The sequence below is a fragment of the Mandrillus leucophaeus genome, unplaced genomic scaffold (assembly GCF_000951045.1).
Source record: "Mandrillus leucophaeus isolate KB7577 unplaced genomic scaffold, Mleu.le_1.0 Scaffold249, whole genome shotgun sequence".
Lineage (NCBI taxonomy): Eukaryota > Metazoa > Chordata > Mammalia > Primates > Cercopithecidae > Mandrillus > Mandrillus leucophaeus.
The window spans coordinates 350,590-372,122 of NW_012102576.1; the positions used below are offsets into that span (position 1 = coordinate 350,590).

At 38.1% G+C, this 21,533-nt stretch overlaps 1 protein-coding gene across 3 annotated transcripts in view; it reads right to left on the reverse strand.

Moving 5' to 3' along the window:
* LOC105541979 (alpha-2-macroglobulin) overlaps positions 1–21,533 on the reverse strand; it is a 51,711-nt gene that overhangs the window by 14,215 nt on the left and 15,963 nt on the right. For all 3 annotated transcript variants that reach the window (XM_011983303.1, XM_011983301.1, XM_011983304.1), the window contains 15 exons: positions 20,422–20,564; positions 19,649–19,798; positions 16,628–16,789; positions 16,061–16,172; positions 14,382–14,496; positions 12,075–12,303; positions 11,245–11,371; positions 10,787–10,908; positions 10,102–10,153; positions 3,650–3,733; positions 3,195–3,371; positions 2,813–2,900; positions 1,237–1,393; positions 883–957; positions 243–423 (listed from right to left, as the gene is read on the reverse strand). In XM_011983303.1, coding sequence (XP_011838693.1) covers positions 243–423; positions 883–957; positions 1,237–1,393; positions 2,813–2,900; positions 3,195–3,371; positions 3,650–3,733; positions 10,102–10,153; positions 10,787–10,908; positions 11,245–11,371; positions 12,075–12,303; positions 14,382–14,496; positions 16,061–16,172; positions 16,628–16,789; positions 19,649–19,798; positions 20,422–20,564 — 1,974 coding nt within the window. The remainder of the gene's footprint in view (positions 1–242; positions 424–882; positions 958–1,236; positions 1,394–2,812; positions 2,901–3,194; positions 3,372–3,649; positions 3,734–10,101; positions 10,154–10,786; positions 10,909–11,244; positions 11,372–12,074; positions 12,304–14,381; positions 14,497–16,060; positions 16,173–16,627; positions 16,790–19,648; positions 19,799–20,421; positions 20,565–21,533) is intronic.

Sequence of the window (21,533 nt, forward strand, 5' to 3'; positions counted from 1 at the left end):
AATGAGTTTGTCAGGATATAACCCCATCATAAGTTGAGAAGCATCTGTACTACCTCTTGTCTTTTGATTTCTGATTTAAGAAATCCTAGATTTTATAAAATCACAATATGGACAAAATACATATGATATATAGAAAAGAAGAGAGGAGACAGGGATCACAGGAGGTAGGAGTGAGGGATTTTTGCCATGCAGCTCTTGATACAGAGGATGGGCCAGGAGAAGGATCTCAGGTGTGCTCTCACCTTTCTTCACAGCTTCCTCATTAAGTGACTCGAGTACTTCCTTCCTCTTTTCCTGGTTACCTGCCAGGGCAAAAGCATAGGCCAGCAGTGCTTTGGTATATACATGGCTGCCATGGGCCCCTTCTTGTGTCGTCTTCCAGGCTGATTCCAGGCAAAACAGGGCATTGCGGACAACAGGGTGCTGTGAAGGCAGAACAAGAAGGGAACCGAGCTATGTAAACAGACATGCTAGCGTTCCCAGGCAAATACACAGATCACAGCACAGAAGTTTTATAAACGCATTTTCCCAACTATTCCTCATTCTTATCGATAGATATAATAGTATTTTTGTCTGTTATTCTCACATTCAAAAGACATATCTTTAAGTTTTTTTTTTTGAGTGGTGGTGGTAAATAGCCTAGGGGAATTACTGGGAAAATTTAAACCTTTCTTAAATGGATTGACCAAATTCTCTGTAGATCTGGGAAGCACTGGCATTGCATAGAAGGAAAACTGACGCTCTGCTTTTAATAGGATAGTATTTCAGACAGCAGAAGGAAAACTGACACTTTGCTTTTAATAGGATAGTATTTCAAACAGCAGGTCAGCAGTTTCGTTGCATCCAGAACTCTCCTCAGCAGAGGAATGAGGTGGTACCTACGGTGACTGTGAGAGGAATCTCCAGAAGGGCGATGGTGATGTAGGCGGAGAGGGTCACTTCATCTTCTACTCCTCCCTGTGAATACAAGAGAGAGATTTGAATAATTCAACTTCTGAGAATGCCATTGATTAGTTATTTCTATTCTGCTGTGTCATGGAATTCATCCTTACCCATATCCATCCCTATAGGGCAAAGTATCACAATCCACTTTTGTTCTATCCCCTCTTTTTTGGTGCCATCCAGGTTTTATTTTCTTCTGATGCTATCCCTTAGAAATTTTCACATTATCACTTCCCTCCTCATCCTTGCACGTATCATAACGGACAAATCAAAACTAGCTCCAGAATGATTCACCTTTATGGCATTGTTGAGCAGTGATCCAGAGCTCCTGAAACAGCCATTGTCCTTCTGCTTCTGGGAGAGCCATATGAGGGCTTGGGTAATGTGTGCTTCATCGATGAAGATGTAGGCTCGAGCTTGGGCAAAAGTCTTCAGAACAAAGGCTGTGAGCCTGACCAGGGAGGAAGCGATCATGATATTTATGTTGTTACAGTGGTTTTACAACCACTTCACAGCAACAGGCTTCATATGATGTCAGTTAGCTAACAAAAATTCTTGTGTACTTAGAGATCTCATCTCCTTGATTAATCTTTAGTCTGCTTGATTAATCTGCTAGATCTAGTATTTCCTTGCTACCTCTCTCTTTGCCACAGGGAGTCTAAGTATATTTTATTTTATTTTAGTTCCAGGATACATGTGCAGAACGTGCAGGTTTGTTACATAGGCATACGTGTGCCATGGCGGTTTCTTGCACCTATTGACCCATTCGCTTAGTTCCCTCTCCTCACCCACCACCTCCCAAAAGGCCCTGGTGTGTGTTGTTCCCCTCCCTGTGTCTGTGGGTTCTCATTGTTCAACTCCCACTTGTGAGTGAGAACATGTGGTGTTTGATTTTCTGTTCCTGTGTTAGTTTGCTGAGGATGATGGTTTCCATGCAGCTTCATCCATGTCCCTGCAAAGGACATGACCTCATTTCTTTTTATTGCTGCATGGTATTCCATGGTGTATATGTACCACATTTTCTTTATCCAATCTATGATTAATGAGCAATTGAATTGGTTCCACTACTTTGTTATTGCAAATAGTGCCGCAATAAACATACGTGCACATGCGTCATTGTAGTAGAATGATTTATATTCCTTTGGGTATATGCCCAGTAATGGGATTACTAGGTCAAATGGTATTTCTGGTTCTAGATCCTCGAGGAATTGCCATACTGTCTTCCACAATGGTTGAATGAATTTGCATTCAAGTACTTCTTTTTTTTTTTTTCATTCAAGTACTTTGAATTTACTTATTTTTGTTAGTTACTCGAGTAAGGCTTTAAATCTCTCTTATCTTTAGAGATTTCCTTCTGCAGATGACAGAATCTTCTCACATGCAGCTCTTATATGCAGTAACTTTTGATATTGCTTTACTTTAGGGATTTAAAAAATGTTTTACATTACCGTTTCCTTCTCAATGGTTTCCTCCTATTAATGAATTCATTCTAAATCAAGCTGAATGACTTAGAATGTGACACGATATACACTGAAGTTAACATGGTTTATCTGGAAGTTATATATGTTCACTGGCAATATCATTTTAAAACTCATGGTTATGGCAGCTACTTTAGAAAGAATAGCCATTTCAGAAAGAAAACCTTGGTATATTATTAATAGGGTCAATTTTGGAAACAAGCCTAACATACATGTATTTGGATATCAGGTTTTCTTCTTGTTACCTTGCTACTCTTGGTGGATTTATCTAGTATAACAAACCATCGGTCTGATAATACATATCTGATAGTGTTGCTGTGAATATAATTGAGGTAATACATGTAAAAGAGCTGGCACGCAAAAAGGAGCTCAAAAAATTGTTCTTTCCTTACCAGGTGTTGCCCTGGTTCCTGCCATATCGCTCCCCAAAGGTGCTGTAGGAGCCATCATAGTGTTTGTAGTTCAACTGTCTCTGGTAACCTGGAAAGGAAGATTCATGAAATAGCACAATGGATTAATGTGCATGCTGAGGGTGGAGTAATTACTAAAATACCTTGGCTTCCCTTGTGACATTTCTTAAATTTTGTTGTCATAGATTAGGAGTTTCTGAGCCTTAAACATTTTATTGGAGGTTGGAGAGTGGATAGTTTCCATGAAATTAACTATCATAGCAGGCTAAGCTAATGTATCATGATATTCATAAGTAACTGAAACCTACTGGGAAATCCAGTTGAAATAACATTCAAGTTTTCCCTTACTCGAGTAATCACTCACCAGTGTTGAGATAGCCAATGGCCTTGGACTCGATCTCAGGAGTAAGCTGCTGTGTTTCATTTAGATAATCCAGAACATAGATGTTAGGAGCAAAGAGGACCATATTCTGCTCTCCACAGCCATAGGGCATCTGGAGAAGATTTTGTATGTTTTGCATGGCAGAGCCTAATATGTCTCCTAGAGAATGGGAGAGATGGGAAGTCATAAAGCTTGGAGATTATCATCTATCAAAATCATTAAACAGAAATAATTAGTTGAGCTTAGAATTTGAGAAAATTTAGGAAGGATGATTCTTCCAGGGATAGGAGTATGATTGAAAGCAATAAACAAGCCCAAAGAAGAAGAGAAGAAAGAAGTTAAAATTATAGTGTCACTTTTAGTATATATTTATGGCAAAGAAAAATAGTATAATAGAAGTTGTTAATGCCCAGATCCATTATGGGTTGGAGACTCACCCAAAACTGAGACAGAAGCTCGGGCAGATTCTTCTACGACATTTGGTGGCAATTTCAGGGATAATTCTTCAGATACCTCACCACCTAGAGAAATAAGCAAATCAGACATATGAAAATTATTTCTGCATTATATCTTTCTAAACAGCTCTATGACCCAGAAGCTAGGACTATGCCTTATACTAAACTTCTCCTGAAAAGTTGTCCTCCTTTAATACAACAGTAATATACATATCTTAAAAATGGGCTACTGGTTCCTGTGATTTTCAGAATTTCTTCTTCAATGATCTTTTCAGTAACTTATGTAGAATTGCACGCCAAATATGACAACAAATTGTAAGAGCCTGGTGATGCTGTGATTCAGCTGCTGTCATCTGATGGCTAACGCAAGATGGTTATCACAAGATGGTCTATTTAGCCCCCACCACCAACTTCCTTACTCAACAGTTGTATGGAGAAAATACCAACAACAAAGCCCTATAAGTATACATAGGTAAAGGAAAAATTACCCACAAAAGGTCCTGAATTCTATAATAATGCTATGTTCTTTCTTCAAATATTGGATATAAAGATAGTATTTTTATGGAAGACCTAGAAAATTGAGGATAAGAAAGTGAAGATGAACAGTATTTGATGCATTGAAAATAAAATAATTACTACTGATGAACATACATTTACTTCCATTTTAATCTTGGTAAATTATATGAAATGAAAATGAGAGAAGTGTCGTATTTATTTTCATACTGAATTCCTTCCTCATAAAATCCATATTAAAATGTTTCTTAAAAAAAGCCATTAGCATAGTTAAGGGACAAAAGGCCAAGCAAAATAAAATGCTTGACTCACTGAAAATAAAATAACTGCTACTGATGAATATACATTTACTAAAATTTTAATATTGGTGAATTACATACAAATGAAAAATGTAGCAATTATCTTCCCTTTCTCATAAAATTAATATTAAAACTTTTGTAAAAAAAATGCCATAAACAAAGTTAAAAACACAAATGACCAAATGAAAGAAAATATCTGCAACATATTCAACAGATAAAGAATTAGTGTCATACAACCGAGTCAGAAAAAAACTACTCAAAAGACAAATGGCCAAAGATTATAAAGGCAATTAATAAACATGCAAAACTAAGGTCATGCTTGTAATTAAAAAAATATAAATTAAAACAACAGCAAAATTTTTTTTTCTAAATTTTTGGCAAAAATTAAAATGAAAAACTTTGATGGTAACAGATGATGGCAAGTATAACACTATGGTAATGTATACTGGTGGAAGTATAAATGCATTTGGGTAATAAAGAGGAGAATTTTCTTTTTGTAGTTCTATTAAAACTCAGAATAAAGCAAGATGATGGAATAGAAAGTCTCAGGAACTTCTCTCCCTCCACAGAAAGTCCAACTAGCTACTATCCACAGATCAGAAAATCTATTTTGAAAACCCCAATACTTGGAAACAAGTCTAGAACACATGCATTGTTCACAGAACAGAGTGAAGACAAATTAGAAGGGTAGGAAGAATGGTCTCACTTTGACCATGTCACTGTTCCCACTCCTTTAGGTTAGCACCATGCCAGACAGAGAGGATTCCCCTGGGGTCACAGTTTCCACAGAGGGGAAAGAGAACCAGAGGTAGACATCAAGATTCTCAAGTATTCAAAGACACTTCTCAGGAAGCCCACTCTGGTCTCATTTCACTGGGAACACTGGAAGTAATGGCATGACTAGACTACCTGAGGTCAGGTAGAAACAAAGAAGGACAGAGCTCACAGTGACCAGCATGTGGATTTTAGTAGTGCTTCTGTGTTTCTGCCAGCTATGGCACTCATTCAGAGACACCAGCCAACTGCATAGCCCATCTGCAAAACTGAGCTGGTCACTTTCAGAAGCATGGTGGGAAGTTCGACCTAGCTTGAGTTTCCAGATGGCCAGTCTGTAAGCCCAGCTTCAGAGCTTATGCCAGTGATCCCACCCAGGTAGGAGACACTTCTGTGCATTTCATAGAAGTGTAGGGGTTAAATACGCTTGACCTGGGAGTCTAAAGGGTGGCTCAACTCAGCCAAAACCTCACTCCATGGCTCCATGCACAAGGGTGGGGTAGCAGTCCTCTATTATGCACATCTAAGAAGTATAGTATTTATTTCTGTCCAACCCAAGCAACAACTCCACCTAATCTCACAGCCCAGATTGTGACCCTGTCTACCTTAAGGTCCCAAATAGCAGAATCATCCAGCCAGGCAATATATCCTGTGACTGGCCTGACCAGAGGCCCTTGCAGTACCCAGCCAGCAGCTCCACCAGATAGCAGAGACCAAACAGTGATCTTGCCAGACAGCAAGGCATAACCAGTGGCCCTACCAAACATAAGAGCAAAGGCAGTGGCCCAGCCAACTAGGGAACCCATGAAAAACTCTGCCTGCTCAAGGTTGTCACCAACTGATCTTTCCAGAATTATAGGCTAGACTAAATAGCAAATGTTTATCCCTGCCAAAGAATACCTATAAAGGCCAGAAGAAGTGGCTTTCTCCTCAAATGCACAAACAATGCAAGGACAAAGGATTATGAAGAATCAAGGAATCATGACACCTCCAAAAGAAACTGACAAAGCTCAAAAAATTGACCTCATAGAAATGAAAATCTATAAAATCACTGACAAAGAATTCTCCTCTTGAATAATCCTCTTGAAGAAATTCAGTTGACTACAAGAATATATAAATACAAAATTAAATGAATTTGCAAAACAATACACCAACAAAGTGAGAAGTTTGACGTGAAATAGAAACAATTATCTGCAACTTAGCTAATATTGTAAAATAAAAAATAAATAGAAACAATTAAAAAGAAACCAAATAGAAATCCTAGAAATAAAGAATACAATGACTTTATTTAAAAATACAATAGAAAGCTCAACAGTAGACTTGGTCAAGCAGAAGAATCAGTGAGCTCAAAGACAGAATATTTGGAATTATCCAGGCAGAAGAGCAGAAAGACAAAAGAATGACGAAAGCCTATGGAAATTATGGGACATCATCATGAAATCAAACCTTTGCATTAAAGAAAGTCCAGAAGAAGGAGACTATAAAGCATATTTAAAGCAATAATGAAAAAAAAAAGAGTACAGAATCAGGAAAAAAAAAGAAAAAAAAATCAATATAGCTGAAAACTTCCCTGATCAGGGGATAGATGCCAGCATCCAAGTACAGGAGGCACAGAGTTCTCCAATGAAATTCAAATGAAAGAATTGTTCACTAAGACACAATAATTAAACTATCAGAAATCAAAGACGAAGAAAAAATTCCGAAAGCAGAAGGTGATAAGAAACATATCACATACAACCCAATACAACCATCCATGGGTTTTTAGCAGGAACCCTGCAGGCTGAGGGAGAGTGGAATAATATATTCAAAGTGCTGAAGGAAAACAAAAATAAAAACAATGTGTAATCAAGAATTCTTCATCCAGCAAAGCTGTCTTTTAGAAATGAGGGAGAAATAAAACATTCCCAGACAAACCACAAGCTAAGGGAGTCGTCAACATTAGTCCTGCCTTCAGGAATTACTGAAGGGAGTTCTTTAAGCTGAAACAAAAGGTTCCTAATTAACAATACAAAACCACAAAAGCACAAAATTTAATGGTATAAGTAATACAGAGCCATATTCAGAATACTCTGTGACTATAATGATGGTATTAAAAGTACTTTTATCTCTAGTACAAGGGTTAAAGGACAAAATATTAATAACAAGCATAGGGCAGCATGATTAAATCTGGAGGAGATTATGTTAAGTGAAATAAGCCAGGTACAGGAAAACTCAGTGTTAGAATGCCCCGAATTCAGCCATCCAGAGTTTGCATTACTAATTATTTAAGGAAACATCCCCTTTGGTATGTGATATGTTTCTTATCACCTTCTGCTTTCAGAATTTGTTCTTCGTCTTTGATTTCTGATAGTTTAAATGGTGACCCACTGTCACCATTTATTTTCAAAGTAGTACTGGAAGTATCAGCAAGAGCAATCAAACATGAAAAAGAAATGAAAAATATACAAATTGAAAAGGAAGAAGTAAAATTTTCACTGTTGGTGATGACATTATCATATATTGGGAGCTCAAAAGACTTCACAAAAGGGTTGCAAGAACTTATAAATGAATGCAATAAAGTTTTATGTGTTTATCAACACATAAAAATCAGTAGTATTTTCTATACACTAACAATGAATGATCAAAAAAGAAATAAAAACAATCCCATTTACAATAGCTATGAAAAAATATGTAGAAATAAATCTAATCAAGGAGGTGAAGTGTACACTGGAAACTATAAAACACTGATGAAAGAAATCAAAGAGAACACAAATAAATGAAAAAAGCATACAATGTTCATGGATTGGAAGAATTAATATTGTTAAAATGTCCACACTACCCAAAGCAATCTACATATTCAACGTAATCCCTATCAAATTACTGGTGTCTAGTTATGGAATCATAAGTGTCATCAACAGATGAATAGATAAAGAAAATTTGGTATATATACACATGGAATTCCATTCCATTTTAAAAAAGAAGAACATGCTGCCATTTAGGGCAGCATGATTAAATCTGGAGGAGATTATGTTAAGTGAAATAAGCCAGGTACAGGAAAACAAATATTGCATGTTCTCATTTGTATGTGGAAGCTAAAACATTCAAATTCACAGGAGCAGAGAGTAGAATGGTGGTTATGGAGCATGAGGCTGGAGTAAAAGGAAGATTGTGTTCAAGGGACACAAAGTCTCAGACAGAAGGAATACATTTTTTTCTTTTTGGGATCTATTGCACAGCATGGTGAATATAGTTAATAATAGAGTGTTGTATGTTTCAAACTTGCTTAGAGAATTTCAAACGTTCTCACCACAAAACATAAGTATTTGAGATTAGCTTGATTTAATGATTTCACATTCTATTCATAAATCATAACATCAGTTTGTATGCTGTAAATATATACAATTATAAATGGTCAGTTTACAATGTAATTAAAGAACAACAACCAACCAAACAAATAAAACTATGCATATCTACACATATGCTCTCTGACTCAGGAATTTTTAACATTTTGGTATGTACCCTAGCTGTACTTGTATATGTTCATAAGGAGGCTATTATTATAATTAACTAATTTTTTTAAAGTTAGCAAATAGTTGAAAAAATCAATATAGGAAGACTAAAACACTAAGCAGAATTGTGATATATTTATATTACAAGATTAAAAGCAATGAAAAGGAAAGACCTAGATCTACAATTTGACATAGATAAATCTCCAAGACAGGATGCTGAGTAAAAAACAAACAGTGATTTATACAATGAAACTTATACAGTTTATTATATGTAAATCACACATCCACAAACATATACATCTACATACATTATTTCTAAAGATAAATGGATGACAAAGTACTGAAAAATGTTCAGGGGGTTGACATTAACCTTTAATATGATGTTCTCTTTTGTTTTTTTTAAATAAGAATATATTTTTATATAATTAGGTAAGCAAATTTGATTATGTTGGTAATTAAAATGAAATTAAATAAAGCTATTTGATGATTAGGCCTTACACCTAAGAGATAAATCAAAATAAGGAACTCAGAAATGGAGAAGTCATGATAAAAGGATTGAATGATAGGTACTCAATTCACTTAAATGTAGAAATAGGCTAAATGACGAGGAAAGTATGGTTTTAGGATACATTTTATATGTTACATCTTGGCCACAGATGAATAGGTAAAGTATTTAGTATTTAGTATGAAAAACATACTAAATAGAAATTGTAGGTAGTCAGAGTATGGTGTTGATTCAGTGTTGGTTTGGGGTGAGAATGCGTTGTGCTGATACATTTCTTAGTGTATTAAATTTTTACTGTAAGTTTCTTAGTGTATTAAATTTTTACTGTAAGTTTTACTGTAAGTTTCTTCTCAAATGATTGATAGAGCATTAGGTACAGGATAGGCATCAAACAAACATTAATATGACAATAATGGTAAAGGCCATGACAACTTTTTCTTTGGGAAATAGCAATCCCATTATCAAATACCATTGGCTATGCAAAACTCAGTGTTAGAATGCCCCGAACTCAGCCATCCAGAGTTTGCCTTACTAATTATTTAAGGAAACATCCCCTTTGGTAATATTCATTTTGATTCTACCCACTTTCTACCTATGCCCATACCATACACTGGTCAGAAAGTCATTTGATGTTTGCATAGGTGCTACAATAGATCAAGACTCAGAATGCAGGCCTAGGGATATTCTGATCAAATTACTTGGCCTTCCTAAGAACTGTTTTCCCCATTTGTCAAATGCTTTGATGCTGCTTCAGGTCTTAGATCACAGAGAAAGTGTAGGAATAATATATAAATGTTCTTTGAACTTTAAATGTTAGACTTTAATGTTTTTTAAATTATGATGGTTGACTCTTACCTGATGGACAAAGCAGGGAGTTGAATGTCGTTTCCTTCTCTAGTCCTTCAGGCTTTAGGTAAAAGAAAGAAAAGTTAGTGAGAATGGACTGACCTTTAGAACATGTGTGTTAACGGAGGGACCACAGATATCTGGATAGTGAAGAGAAGGATTTGAACTGTATTATCTAAGAAAATTCTGTACATATAAGCAATATATGTAGGAGGTAATTTTATGCAAGAAAGTAAATCAAAGGGAGGCTGGGCATGGTGGCTCACACCCATAATCCCAGCACTTTGGGAATCTGACGTGGGTGGATCACTTGAGGCCAGGAGTTCAAGACCAGCCTGGCCAACGTGGTGAAACCCTGTCCCTACTAAAAATACAAAAATTAGCTGGGTGTGGTGGTGCACGCCTGTAATCCCAGCTACTCAGGAGGCTGAGGCACAAGAATTGCTTGAACCCTGGAGGCGGAGGTTGCAGTGAACAGAGATCCTGCCACTGCACTCCAGCCTGGGTGATGGCAAGACTCTGTCTCAAAAGCAAAAACAAAAACAAAAACAAAAACACCCCAACAAAACAGAAAGTAAATCAAGAGACAGAGAGATCCATGAGAATAATATTATAAAATATTCATATATTATTATGTTACCCATATATATTACTATATATTATCATGGACTATATATTTTTTAGGTTTACTTACTTCAACCAACAGAGGCTTGATGATTGTGTCTTTCTTTCCATATTGAGGGACTGAAGCCACCTCAGTTCCACACAGCTCTTGAGACTCTAGTGCCTCTGCACTCACAGTGAAATTCACATTTCCTGGGAAAAAAAAAAGGCCAATAGAAATGAATGCCATCTTCCCCTTCCTCCATGCCTCCAAACTCAAGATTTATAAATGTTCAATGCTCTGTAAACTTTTGTTTTATTAAAACACAGAAGCAGGAATGGAAACATGCAAATGAGAGGTGAATGATACTGGGAATTCAAGGTGGAGATGTTGAGGATATCTTTGTAGGTATCTTAGAATAAAAGACAAAGGAAAAAAATCGCAGCATCTAGCGGTCTTTTCCTGAAGGAAGTAGCACTCAGTATAAGCTTCCCACTGCCATATGCAATCTTTGAGTAGAGAATTACCTCTAGGAGTTTTTTGCTCACCTAATGATTTTGGGGTTATTGCCCAGGACACAGTTTGCCGCCCGTTTGCACAGATGCAGTGAGGCTCTTGTTCCTTCTCCACTGGGACAGCTAGGAAGGCGGGAGAGGCTTCCAGCTGCACACTGACCTGAAACCACACATAAGAAAGAGAGTAGAGGGGGAAGGAGAACAGAGGGAGAATGGGTTTGCAATAAAGCATCTTGAGGAATTGGTTAGATTTCAGGTTGCCTCACATTAAAGATGATATAAATGAAGATCAAATACCTGAAATACATTTAAGTGGATCTGACATATAAATCTGAGTTATTTTGGAAGCAACCTGCTCTTTCACATGATGGGACCAGAGGAAGGGAAAGGTAATGATGGCATGCTGCTCTACCTCTTTGGTCTGGAACTTTGACCATTCCCTCAGATCTCCCAGCAGAGGATACAAGACTTATAAACAGTTATGGTTTCAGCAGAGGTAAGATGCTCACAAACAACTTTTAAAATTAGGTTTAATATAATGAATGAGCTATGAAAAGTTAAATATATGAGATCGTAGAGGTTGAAACCTTATGGAATCTGCCATGAGAATAAAGTCCTGACTTTTGTCATCCCTGTCAGAAGTCTTCATACCACACAAATACTAACTTTGAAGGGTTATAAGGGCTAGCAACTTGCTTTATGGTGCAATTTGGTATTTGGAGATCTCACAACCTGTAACTTATACAATCATGAATATCTAGTAAGCATAGTTTGCATACAAGAGTTTGTCAGTACTCCTAGGAATGCAACTTTTAATTTACTTGATGGCTACCTTGTGTGTAATTGAGGAAAGAGATCCTTACCCGGATGCATTTGGGAAGGTAATTTAGGACCGTGGCCTTGAGTGTGAAGGCCTCTCCACGAATCACAGAGTAGGGCATTGTGAGCTCCACAAAGAAGGGCTGGAAGGCTCGGAGAGAGGCAGTGGAAGAGATACCAAGTCCAGCGTCTTCAGACAGGCAGAAGGCTCCTGCCTTCCAGTCGGTGATGGTGTCAGGGACTGTTACTCCTACCTCAGCCACACCTGATGAGCTGGAGAGGAGGGAAAGTGAAGGATAGAAATTAAGCAGTTAAATACATCCTCTCTAGGGAGAGAATCCCGAGGAATGATTCTACTGTCACGACTTAAAAACACTCAATAGAAATACCAATAACGGAGAGTATAATCAAGGATTGAGATGGGGAATATAAGGCCTTTTCCTCCAGCTGTTTTTAATTGTAGTATATCAGAATTGTAGCATAATGTTTTACAGACAATATAGTTATAAATGTAATATGCAGTTTGAGATTGTTCTTAAGTTCTCTTCCCAAAAATGCTGTTCCACTGAGGGCTGCTTTATAATTTTAAATTCTACTACTATTGTGTATAGTGGGTCTGACTGAATCTGTATTTAACTCAGGATTGCCAACCAATGAGGGATCTCTTACAGGCATCAATCTGTGCAGTACTTGGTTATATTTGGTCTTTATGTGCATTTTCTGGAAATCTTAGAATTAAATTTGCACAAAATTTTTTAGCTCTGATGCAATTAGATTAGTAAGACTTCTTAGCTGATGTATTTACGTTAAACATCTCCTGAAATTAGCAATGCGTTTGAAAGAAGTACTTCAGTACTGAAAAATTAGCTAACAGCTCCTAGTTAGGCTTCGTCTACCCACTTCCTCAGTTGCTGACTGAGTGTTGGGCTTCTAACTAGCCTGCACGGGGAAGCAGAAGGGGCAGGAAAACGATCGACTTACAGGGAGCCTGAGAAGCAGTAAGGGCACTTCCCATGCCTCCTTCCCCCGGCTCGCCCCACAGATAAAACCAGGTCTCCAGCATACCCCTGGGAATAATTTGTCTATGCATCAAGCACCCCAGCGTCTACAGCTCCTACCTAAGGGTCGGGCTCCTAAATCACCCAGGAGTAGTTGGAGCTCTGCAATCAGGAGTCTCCCTAGACCACAGTGAACACAGAGGTGGTTTTAAATAGGCCTTTGAGCAATGCCAGTGGCTACCTGCCCCCAACCACCCCTTGCCTCAATACGGAGAGAACAGGCAAAATCTCCTAGCTTCCGGTCTCTCCCTCGAAGGAGTTTGTCTACACACATTTCTGGCTGCCTCCTAAGGGTTGGGCTTCTAAACAGTCTGCATCTGGGAGTGAAAGGGAGAGGTAGACAAGACTCCAGGAGCCTGAAAGGGAGCATATGGCCATTCCCACTCCTTCTCCCCACCTGCCCCACTGGCTTGTTTCAGGAATAAAACTCCATTTCCAGTATCACTTTGGAAGGAGTTTCTTCACTCTCCTGGGTACAAATGCACATTGCCACAGCCATTATGGAAAACGGTATGGCGATACCTCAAAAATTTTAAAATGGAAACTACCATATGTCCCAGAAATCCCTCTGCTGGGTATACTCCCAAAGGAAATGAAATAAGCACCTCGTAGAGATATATGTGTTTTGGTGTTCATGACAGCATTATTCACGGTTGTCAAGATATAAAAACAACCTAAGTGTCTGGGTGAATGGATAAATAAATTGTGGCTATGCATAATGGAATATTATTCAGCCTTAAGTGGAAGAAGATCCTGCCATTTGTGACAACATGGATGAAGCTGGGGGAGATTATGCTAAGTGAAATAAGCCAGACACAGGACAAACACTGCATGATCTTACTTGTATGTGGATGCTAAAAGAAGTTGAATACATAGGAACAGAGAGTAGAAGGGTGGTTGGGGTTACACAGATGGGGAGAAGCAGGTCAAAAGGTACAAAGTTGAAGTTATGTAGGATGAATAAACTTAGAAATCTAAAGTACAGCATGAGGACTATAGTTGACAATATAGTCAACTATAATGACTATATAGTTGGATACTGAAACTTGGCTAAAAGGATAGATTTTAGGTGCGCTTGCCACGCACACAAAAACAGGTAACAATGTGAGCTAATAGATGTGTTAATTTGCTTGACTGTAGTAATCATTTCACTGTGTGTATGTGTATGTATATCAAAACATCATGTTGTACATCATAAACAAATAAAACAATAAAAACAGAAAAACTAGCAAAGAATTGAAAATAGTGAGGGACCTCTATCGTTGCATATTGCATATGCAGGAAGTTACTTACTTTACCACCACCAAATCCCAGATCCATGTCTCAGGGAAGTACTTTCGTACAGTCTCTGTCGGAGGCTCTTCAAGTTGCAGCTTGCGTGCCTGGCCTCTTCCCATTACATCTGCATCTATGTTGGGTGAGGGATAAGATACTACAATAAACATACAGCTAAAGCTTATGAGAGAATGTAATAGTTGTCACCAAAAAAAACCCAAATCGTCTGATGAAATGGAGAGGAAGGAGGAGAGGGCACTTGGGTCATTAGCGAAAGCTTCCTTGAGGAGGAAATATGTTGGATGTTGGATGACTTATGAAGTATTAGAGTAAGCTAGGAGTGGCCGGGCGCGGTGGCTCACGCCTGTAATCCCAGCGCTTTGGGAGGCCGAGGCGGGCAGATCACGAGGTCAGGAGATCAAGACCACCCTGGCTAACACGGTGAAACCCCGTCTCTACTAAAAAATACAAAAAAAAAAAAAAAATTAGCCAGGTGTGGTGGCGGGCGCCTATAGTCTCAGCTACTCGGGAGACTGAGGCAGGAGAATGGCGTGAACCCGGGAGGCGGAGCTTGCAGTGAGCCGAGATCGCGCCACTGCACTCCAGCCTGGGCGAACTGGGCGACAGAGTGAGACTTCGTCTCAAACAAACCAACCAACTAACCCACCGCTCCCCCCCCACAAAAAAAAGAATAAGCTAGGAGTGAGCTGGGGGAGGAGGATCATAAGCAGAGGCTACAGAGAGTTTGGCAGACAGAGGCTTGGATTATCTGTGGGGCACAAGGACTTTGTGGAGTCCTTGGTGGCTGCTGCCGCTGTGCTAAGTGGAGAGTGCTATGACACAAGGCCGTGAAGAGGGCAGGAATCCAAGTTTCCATTGGTGTGCTCCTCTACAGGAGCAAGGAAAAACTAACACAGATGTTACGACAGTGGCTTTGAGAAACAGTTTACAGGAGGGAAAAGTTCAGTGATAATAAAGACTATTCTCTATCGTGTCAGAAGATTACAGTTAGTTTCTTTCACTCTATTCACCTTCTAGTAAGGGTGTGCTGGTCAATATTTCACAACCAGCTCTCTGGAAAAAAATTGTGCATATATAAACCTATACATGCATAAATTTACTATCAACCTTACTGATAAAGGATGACACAATATAATTTATAAATAGTAAAATACACCATAGTCTTCACAGTGAATTCTGTAGAGCCAATTGATTCTCCCTAAATGCTTTCCTTGATTTTTGACCCTCTTTTCTCTGCACTCAACTTATCCTCAATCATGATTTGACAATATGGGACTATAAATAAATGCTTGATTACTATTCAGTTCATCAAAGAAGTAGCTCATGTCATTGATGAATGTGTGTGGTTCCAACATCAATATTGGTTGATGTGTTGGGGAAGTTGAACAGCGTTTTTACCTGACTGATGGAGAATGTAGTCCTGTTTTGTGAACATTTCTATTTCTCTTTACACTAATCCTATGCTTGGAAACTTTCTCTTTCCTTTTCAGCCTAACACATCTATCTCCATTTACTAGAATTTGAGTTTATATTGCTATGTGACCTTGAGCAATAACCATAATATGTATGACTCACAAGTATTTTCTTTTGTTAATTTTTGTCACATTGTATCTTTAAAAAAATTTAAAAGCCAGTGAATATATTAGGTAATACATATGTATTAATTTTTTGTTTACCATAATAACCTACACGTAGACCTTCAGGTCCATTCCTTTCATACTGTTGAAGCTGTGGACATATTTTGGGTTTACGAATCTTTGAGTTCGTGAATGCCTTTAAGCTCATGTCCTGCAAAGGAAATTATTATCTAATCAGTAAATATATGTTATAAAATATACATAGGTGGATACTTCTTTTCATTGAATTTGACAAGCAATCCAGTTAACTTAATATTAAACTTTGAATATTCACATGTGTAGAAGGGATATTTGTATACTTAAGGAGGTAATTTTATTCTTTTCATTAAACTCTTTCAACAGTAATTATTTTGTATATACAATATTAATAAACATCACAGAGCAATTAATTTCTGTGAAAAAAGGAAACTTGAATAATATTCCAGAAAGTTCCAGCTTAGTTCAGCAGCTTTTAGCAGATCTGCTGCTATTAGTGGAGAAGCCACTTACCTCTTTATATCCCATTACCCTCAACTAGGACATGAAGGCATTCAAATAAAGACTCTTTTCCAAGTGTAATATTTTAAGAACCTTAAGATCAGACCATCTACAACATAAGGAGTTTACCTGTAGGAAGCTATATATATCCTTTTCATTTGTATTTGATACTGGAGTATATGTGATTCCATTAATATAGACATTATGACGATTGACACAGTCTTCATCGTCCTGGTCATTCAAAGGCTCAGGGAAGCCAGTGAGGTCCTTTACTGGTAGCAGGTTATAAACCTGTACAAATTCAAAAGACAAAAAGGCAAACTTATTTGTGACTTTTTTTTAAGTTCAAGGAGAAAAGAATAGGAATAATGAACATCAGTCTTTCTTTGAGTGCTCTCATTGCTCTGATGATTTATAGTGGGTATGGATCATTTTCTTGACACAGTGTTTTCATTTTGAAGATGTTTAACAATTTTAGGAAAAAAAAAAACACTCCATCTAAGTACTCAAGGGCCATACTACTTCGTTACACAGTTCAGAGGCCACCACTAGACTCAACACTGGAATGAAATAAAATTTTATTAATTGAAAAATCGAGGTCTGATGTATATGTGACATTGCACAAAGCTTTGAGATGAGAGAAGGAAATGATAGTTTTGTGCTTATCTTGTGGTAAGCAACAAAGTTAATGGGTGCATGTTCTAAACAGGCACACGATAGGCATATCCTCTCTCCACAGGATATGATGGCATTTTCTTAGGTATTATTAGTGGAAACAAAATGCTCCAGATCTTCATATAATACATAAAACTTTAACTGTAAAATCCTAGGCATGATGCTTTCAAGTCCATTTGAAGGTGAGAAGACAGACAGACATAAAAATTGTGATCGTTACATTGCATTATATTTGTAGGAGTTTAAAACTGATTGACAAGAACAGATGAACAAAGTGAGTGGTGTGATGAAATTAGACACCTTCTCAAAGTATCTTAACATTTCTCCTTTCCTCTCCCTGCTTTATTGTGGCATATTCCATAATTATCAACTGTCTTACCTATGGGACAGACAATGTAACTTCCATGAGACATAAATTTTTATCTTTCCAGTGGCTCACTGCTTGATCTCTACTAGCACTTAGTATAATGCCTAGAACACAGTGGGCATTAAATAAATGTGTTGAATGAATGGCCTATACTAGTAGCAGCAAAGTATTTCACTGGTAAAACACTAATCAAAGGTTGAGAAGAGCTGGTGTTTTAACTCGGGTCTACTACTAAATCCCTGAAAGCTTCGGCTTTATTATTAATCCATAGGATTGTCTACCTTATCTACCCATCAGGGTTGTTATAATTTGAAAAATTATTTGAGAATTATAAAATTATGTTATTAAAAACATAAAACATGTATATTATTTTCCCACATATCCTCTTGAGATCCTACTGCTGAAATGTACTTACTGCTTCCTTTAGAAGTATTCTAATATTTTCAGTTAAAATCCCATTAGAAGGACAAACAAGTAAGAAATATTTTCTTATAAGTTTCTATTTCAGGAAAATAAAAATATAAATTTCTCTTTGTTCAATTATGGTAGTAGAAAAAACTTCAGTAAGAGGTTATTACAATTGGCCTCATATTAAAAGTCTGAAGATGTGAAAAAACTACTATTAGTACATGCCGTTAACTAGTTTTTGCTGTTCCAATTCAGCATACCCTTTTGCTATTTCTTCTATTAGCTCCATATTTTCAAAGATTTCAGTTATCAATGTCAATTATATAGTAATTCATTTTTCCTAAGTTCCTCAGAGATAATACATATTAGGAAGTGGGAGCTAAGCTTTGAGGATGCAAAGGCATAAGAATGATACAAGGGACTTTGTGGATTCAGGGGGAAGGGTGGAAGGCGGGTGAGGGATAAAAGGCTACAAATTGGGTACAACGTATACTGCTCGGGTGATGGTTGCACCAAAATCTCAGAAATCACCACTAAAGAATTTATTCATGTGACCAAACGCTACCTGTTCCCCCAAAAACCTATGGACAAAAAGGGAAAGTATTCTGATACTTCCGTAGTGTAAGGCTGAATGGGTCAGAATGGGGTAGCAATGCAGAGATGATGGAAATGATGGAAATGATGTGAAGCTTGGGAAAGCAATTATTTCAGCAGATATAATTCTTTTTTTTTTTTGAGATTGAGTCTTGCTCTATTGCCCAGGCTGGAGTGCAATGGCATGATCTCGGCTCACTCAACCTCCACCTCCTGGGTTCAAGTGATGCTTCTGCCTCAGCCTCCCAAGTAGCTGGGATGACAGGCGCTACCACCACCTGCCTGGCTAATTTTTGTAGTTTTAGTAGAGACGGGGTTTCACTGGCCGTGTTGGCCAGGCTGGTCTGAAACTCCTGACCTCAAGTGATCCACCCGCCTTGGCCTCCCAAAGCGTTGGGATTATAGGCAAGAGCCACCAGGCCCAACCATAATTCTTAGAAAAACAGAAATCTGATATTTCCTTTAGCCTGTGTAGTCTTAGTACAGGTACCTGTATCACTTTCGTTAGGCTTTTTGAAACGTTGAAACTAGTTTGAAAACTCCTATTATTGGTTGCACAGAGCTCTGGGATTTTAAGGACTTTGGGTAGTGCATGGTCTTTTTACATTTTAAATATATAATTTCCAAATGGCTTCCCTGATTGCTCAGTTAATCCTTTCTTTTATTTTGCATAACTACACTTCTCTTATAGCACTTCTCACAATCTGCTCTGTATTCTCTCCAGCCTTGCATATACGGATGTCTTGACACAATCAGAAGATTTGAGTTTGCATTGCTATGTACACTTGAGCAAGAAGCTTAACATATCTGAATAACGAGTCCTTTTTTGGTTGTTAATTTTCATCACATTTCATCTTTTAAAAAATTCTTTTATTTGATTCATTATACTGTATTAAGCGATACTTTTTTTTTTTTACCTATAGAAGTGAGTAGTTTTGTATATATATAAAATTCCTTACCAATGAAAGCCCACAAGAGAGCCCAAAACAATTAATTCCTAGATAAATATAATTTTAATTGATCTTATCCTACTTATCCAGGCATTTTTCCTTGCTCTGAGCCCCTGGCATGGCCCTTCTTGATTCCTGAGGCTGCTGAGAACTCACCGAGGACGCCGAGAGCTCAGCATCAGGCTTCATGAGCAGCACGCTTTGGTCCACAGCACGGAGGGCGCAGAGGGACTGAGGAGCCGCTGTGACTTGCAGGTGGGCGTGTGAGGCTGGGAGGCTTTGTGATGGGCGGAAGCTCAAATCCACCTGTGAAATTGGAACAAAAGGTCAGAAAAGCAAATTTCCTGGTTTACCCATGCATTCACTCGCATTTGCAGTGTTCCTCATGTACAATGTATAACCACTCTGCTTGACTTCGTGGAGGGTTGGCATTATGTCAATCCTGAAGCTTTTTGTCCCCTACACTTCTCTTTCCTTCTCAAGAATCACTTGAGCCATTAGAATTATTTCTAATTATTCTTATAAATTACTAGTCATGAAATGCCATTTTTATCTTTGATACACGGCAAGGTGCTTATTAATTGTGGTGGAACGTGCATGGGTCGAGGTGCTCTTGCATTTTTTCTTTTGGCTCCTTAGTAGTCTCAAAAACGTGCTTACATTATTTCCCAACATTTTACCATAGAAGAAGGGAATAATGTACTCTGAACTGTGTAATTGGTAAGAGGCAATGCTAGGAGAAGTTTGAGAGTTTTGTACCAGGAATCAAGTGATTCTGCTTCTTAGTATGACTCTGCCACTACCTTGCTGAAAGTCTCTGGGGAATTTGTTTAACCCTTTGGCCCTAATGTTCACATGTATAAAACAAACGATAACAGCAGTAACTTCTAGTTTAAAATGTTGAAGATTTTATTATGTAAAGTACCCACCTTGTTGTCCAGACAATTTTCGACCTCGTATTTTGCAGAATCCCCAATCACGTCCCCAGTAGGTAAAACGGCATATATGAGCAACCGAGCGACAGGAGCAATGTCTGACTTCACAGGGATTGAGATGGAAAAATGGCCCTTCACTGGGGCACAAAGAGAATGAGAGGCAGCGATCATAGGTTAATGACTATTTCCATTAGTAGATGTAAAAGACATAATAAACAGAAGATGTAACAAATGGAGGACTGCCTCTAAGGACTCTAGCTTTAGAGAAAAACCTTATCAAAGCCTTCTCTCCTCTCATAAATCCTATGCTATGTTGATTTTTCACCAGCTTTAAGCTTCAGATCACCTACATAATGTTCTGATGCTCGTTAAGGGTATGAAGACATCCAGTTCACTACCATTTGATCTAGGCCTCATACTAGAAGAGGGAGATAGAACCTGAAGTTATGAGATGTAAGAATAAGAGTTTAACACATTGTATTCATGCTACATCCACTTTAACCTTCTATGAGCCAATATTTGATTCTTTCTCCATAAGAGGAACACCATGCTCCTTCAGAAGTTATTTTTTGATGCCTATGTAGATTCTTGAGAGGTTGTATTAAGTTTCCTTCAGTCTGCTGTGGTGCTTCTGTGTTGCTACAAGAGCTAATGAGAGAGTCGACTACTGATACTTTTTTAGCAAGTTATCTTTTAGAGTCTATTAGACTAGGAGCAACCTTCAAAGGCTTATATTATAGCATATTTGCTCATGGTAAGAGTGCAGTTCAGTGGTGGAAGTACCCAATTTAATGCTTCATAATTCATAACTATCTTGAATAAAAAAAAGATATTTGTAATAATATAAATGATGGCTGAACGTGGTGGCTCACGCCTGTAATCCCAGCACTTTGGGAGGCCGAGGTGGATGGATCACGAGGTCAGGAGTTCGAGACCATCCTGGCTAACACGGTGAAACCCCATCCCCACTAAAAATACAAAAAGTTAGCCACGCGTAGTGGCGGGCACCTGTAGTCCCAGCTACTCGGGAGGCTGAGGCAGGAGAATGGTGTGAACCCGGGAGGTGGAGCTTGCAGTGAGCCGAGATCACGCCACTGCACTCCAGC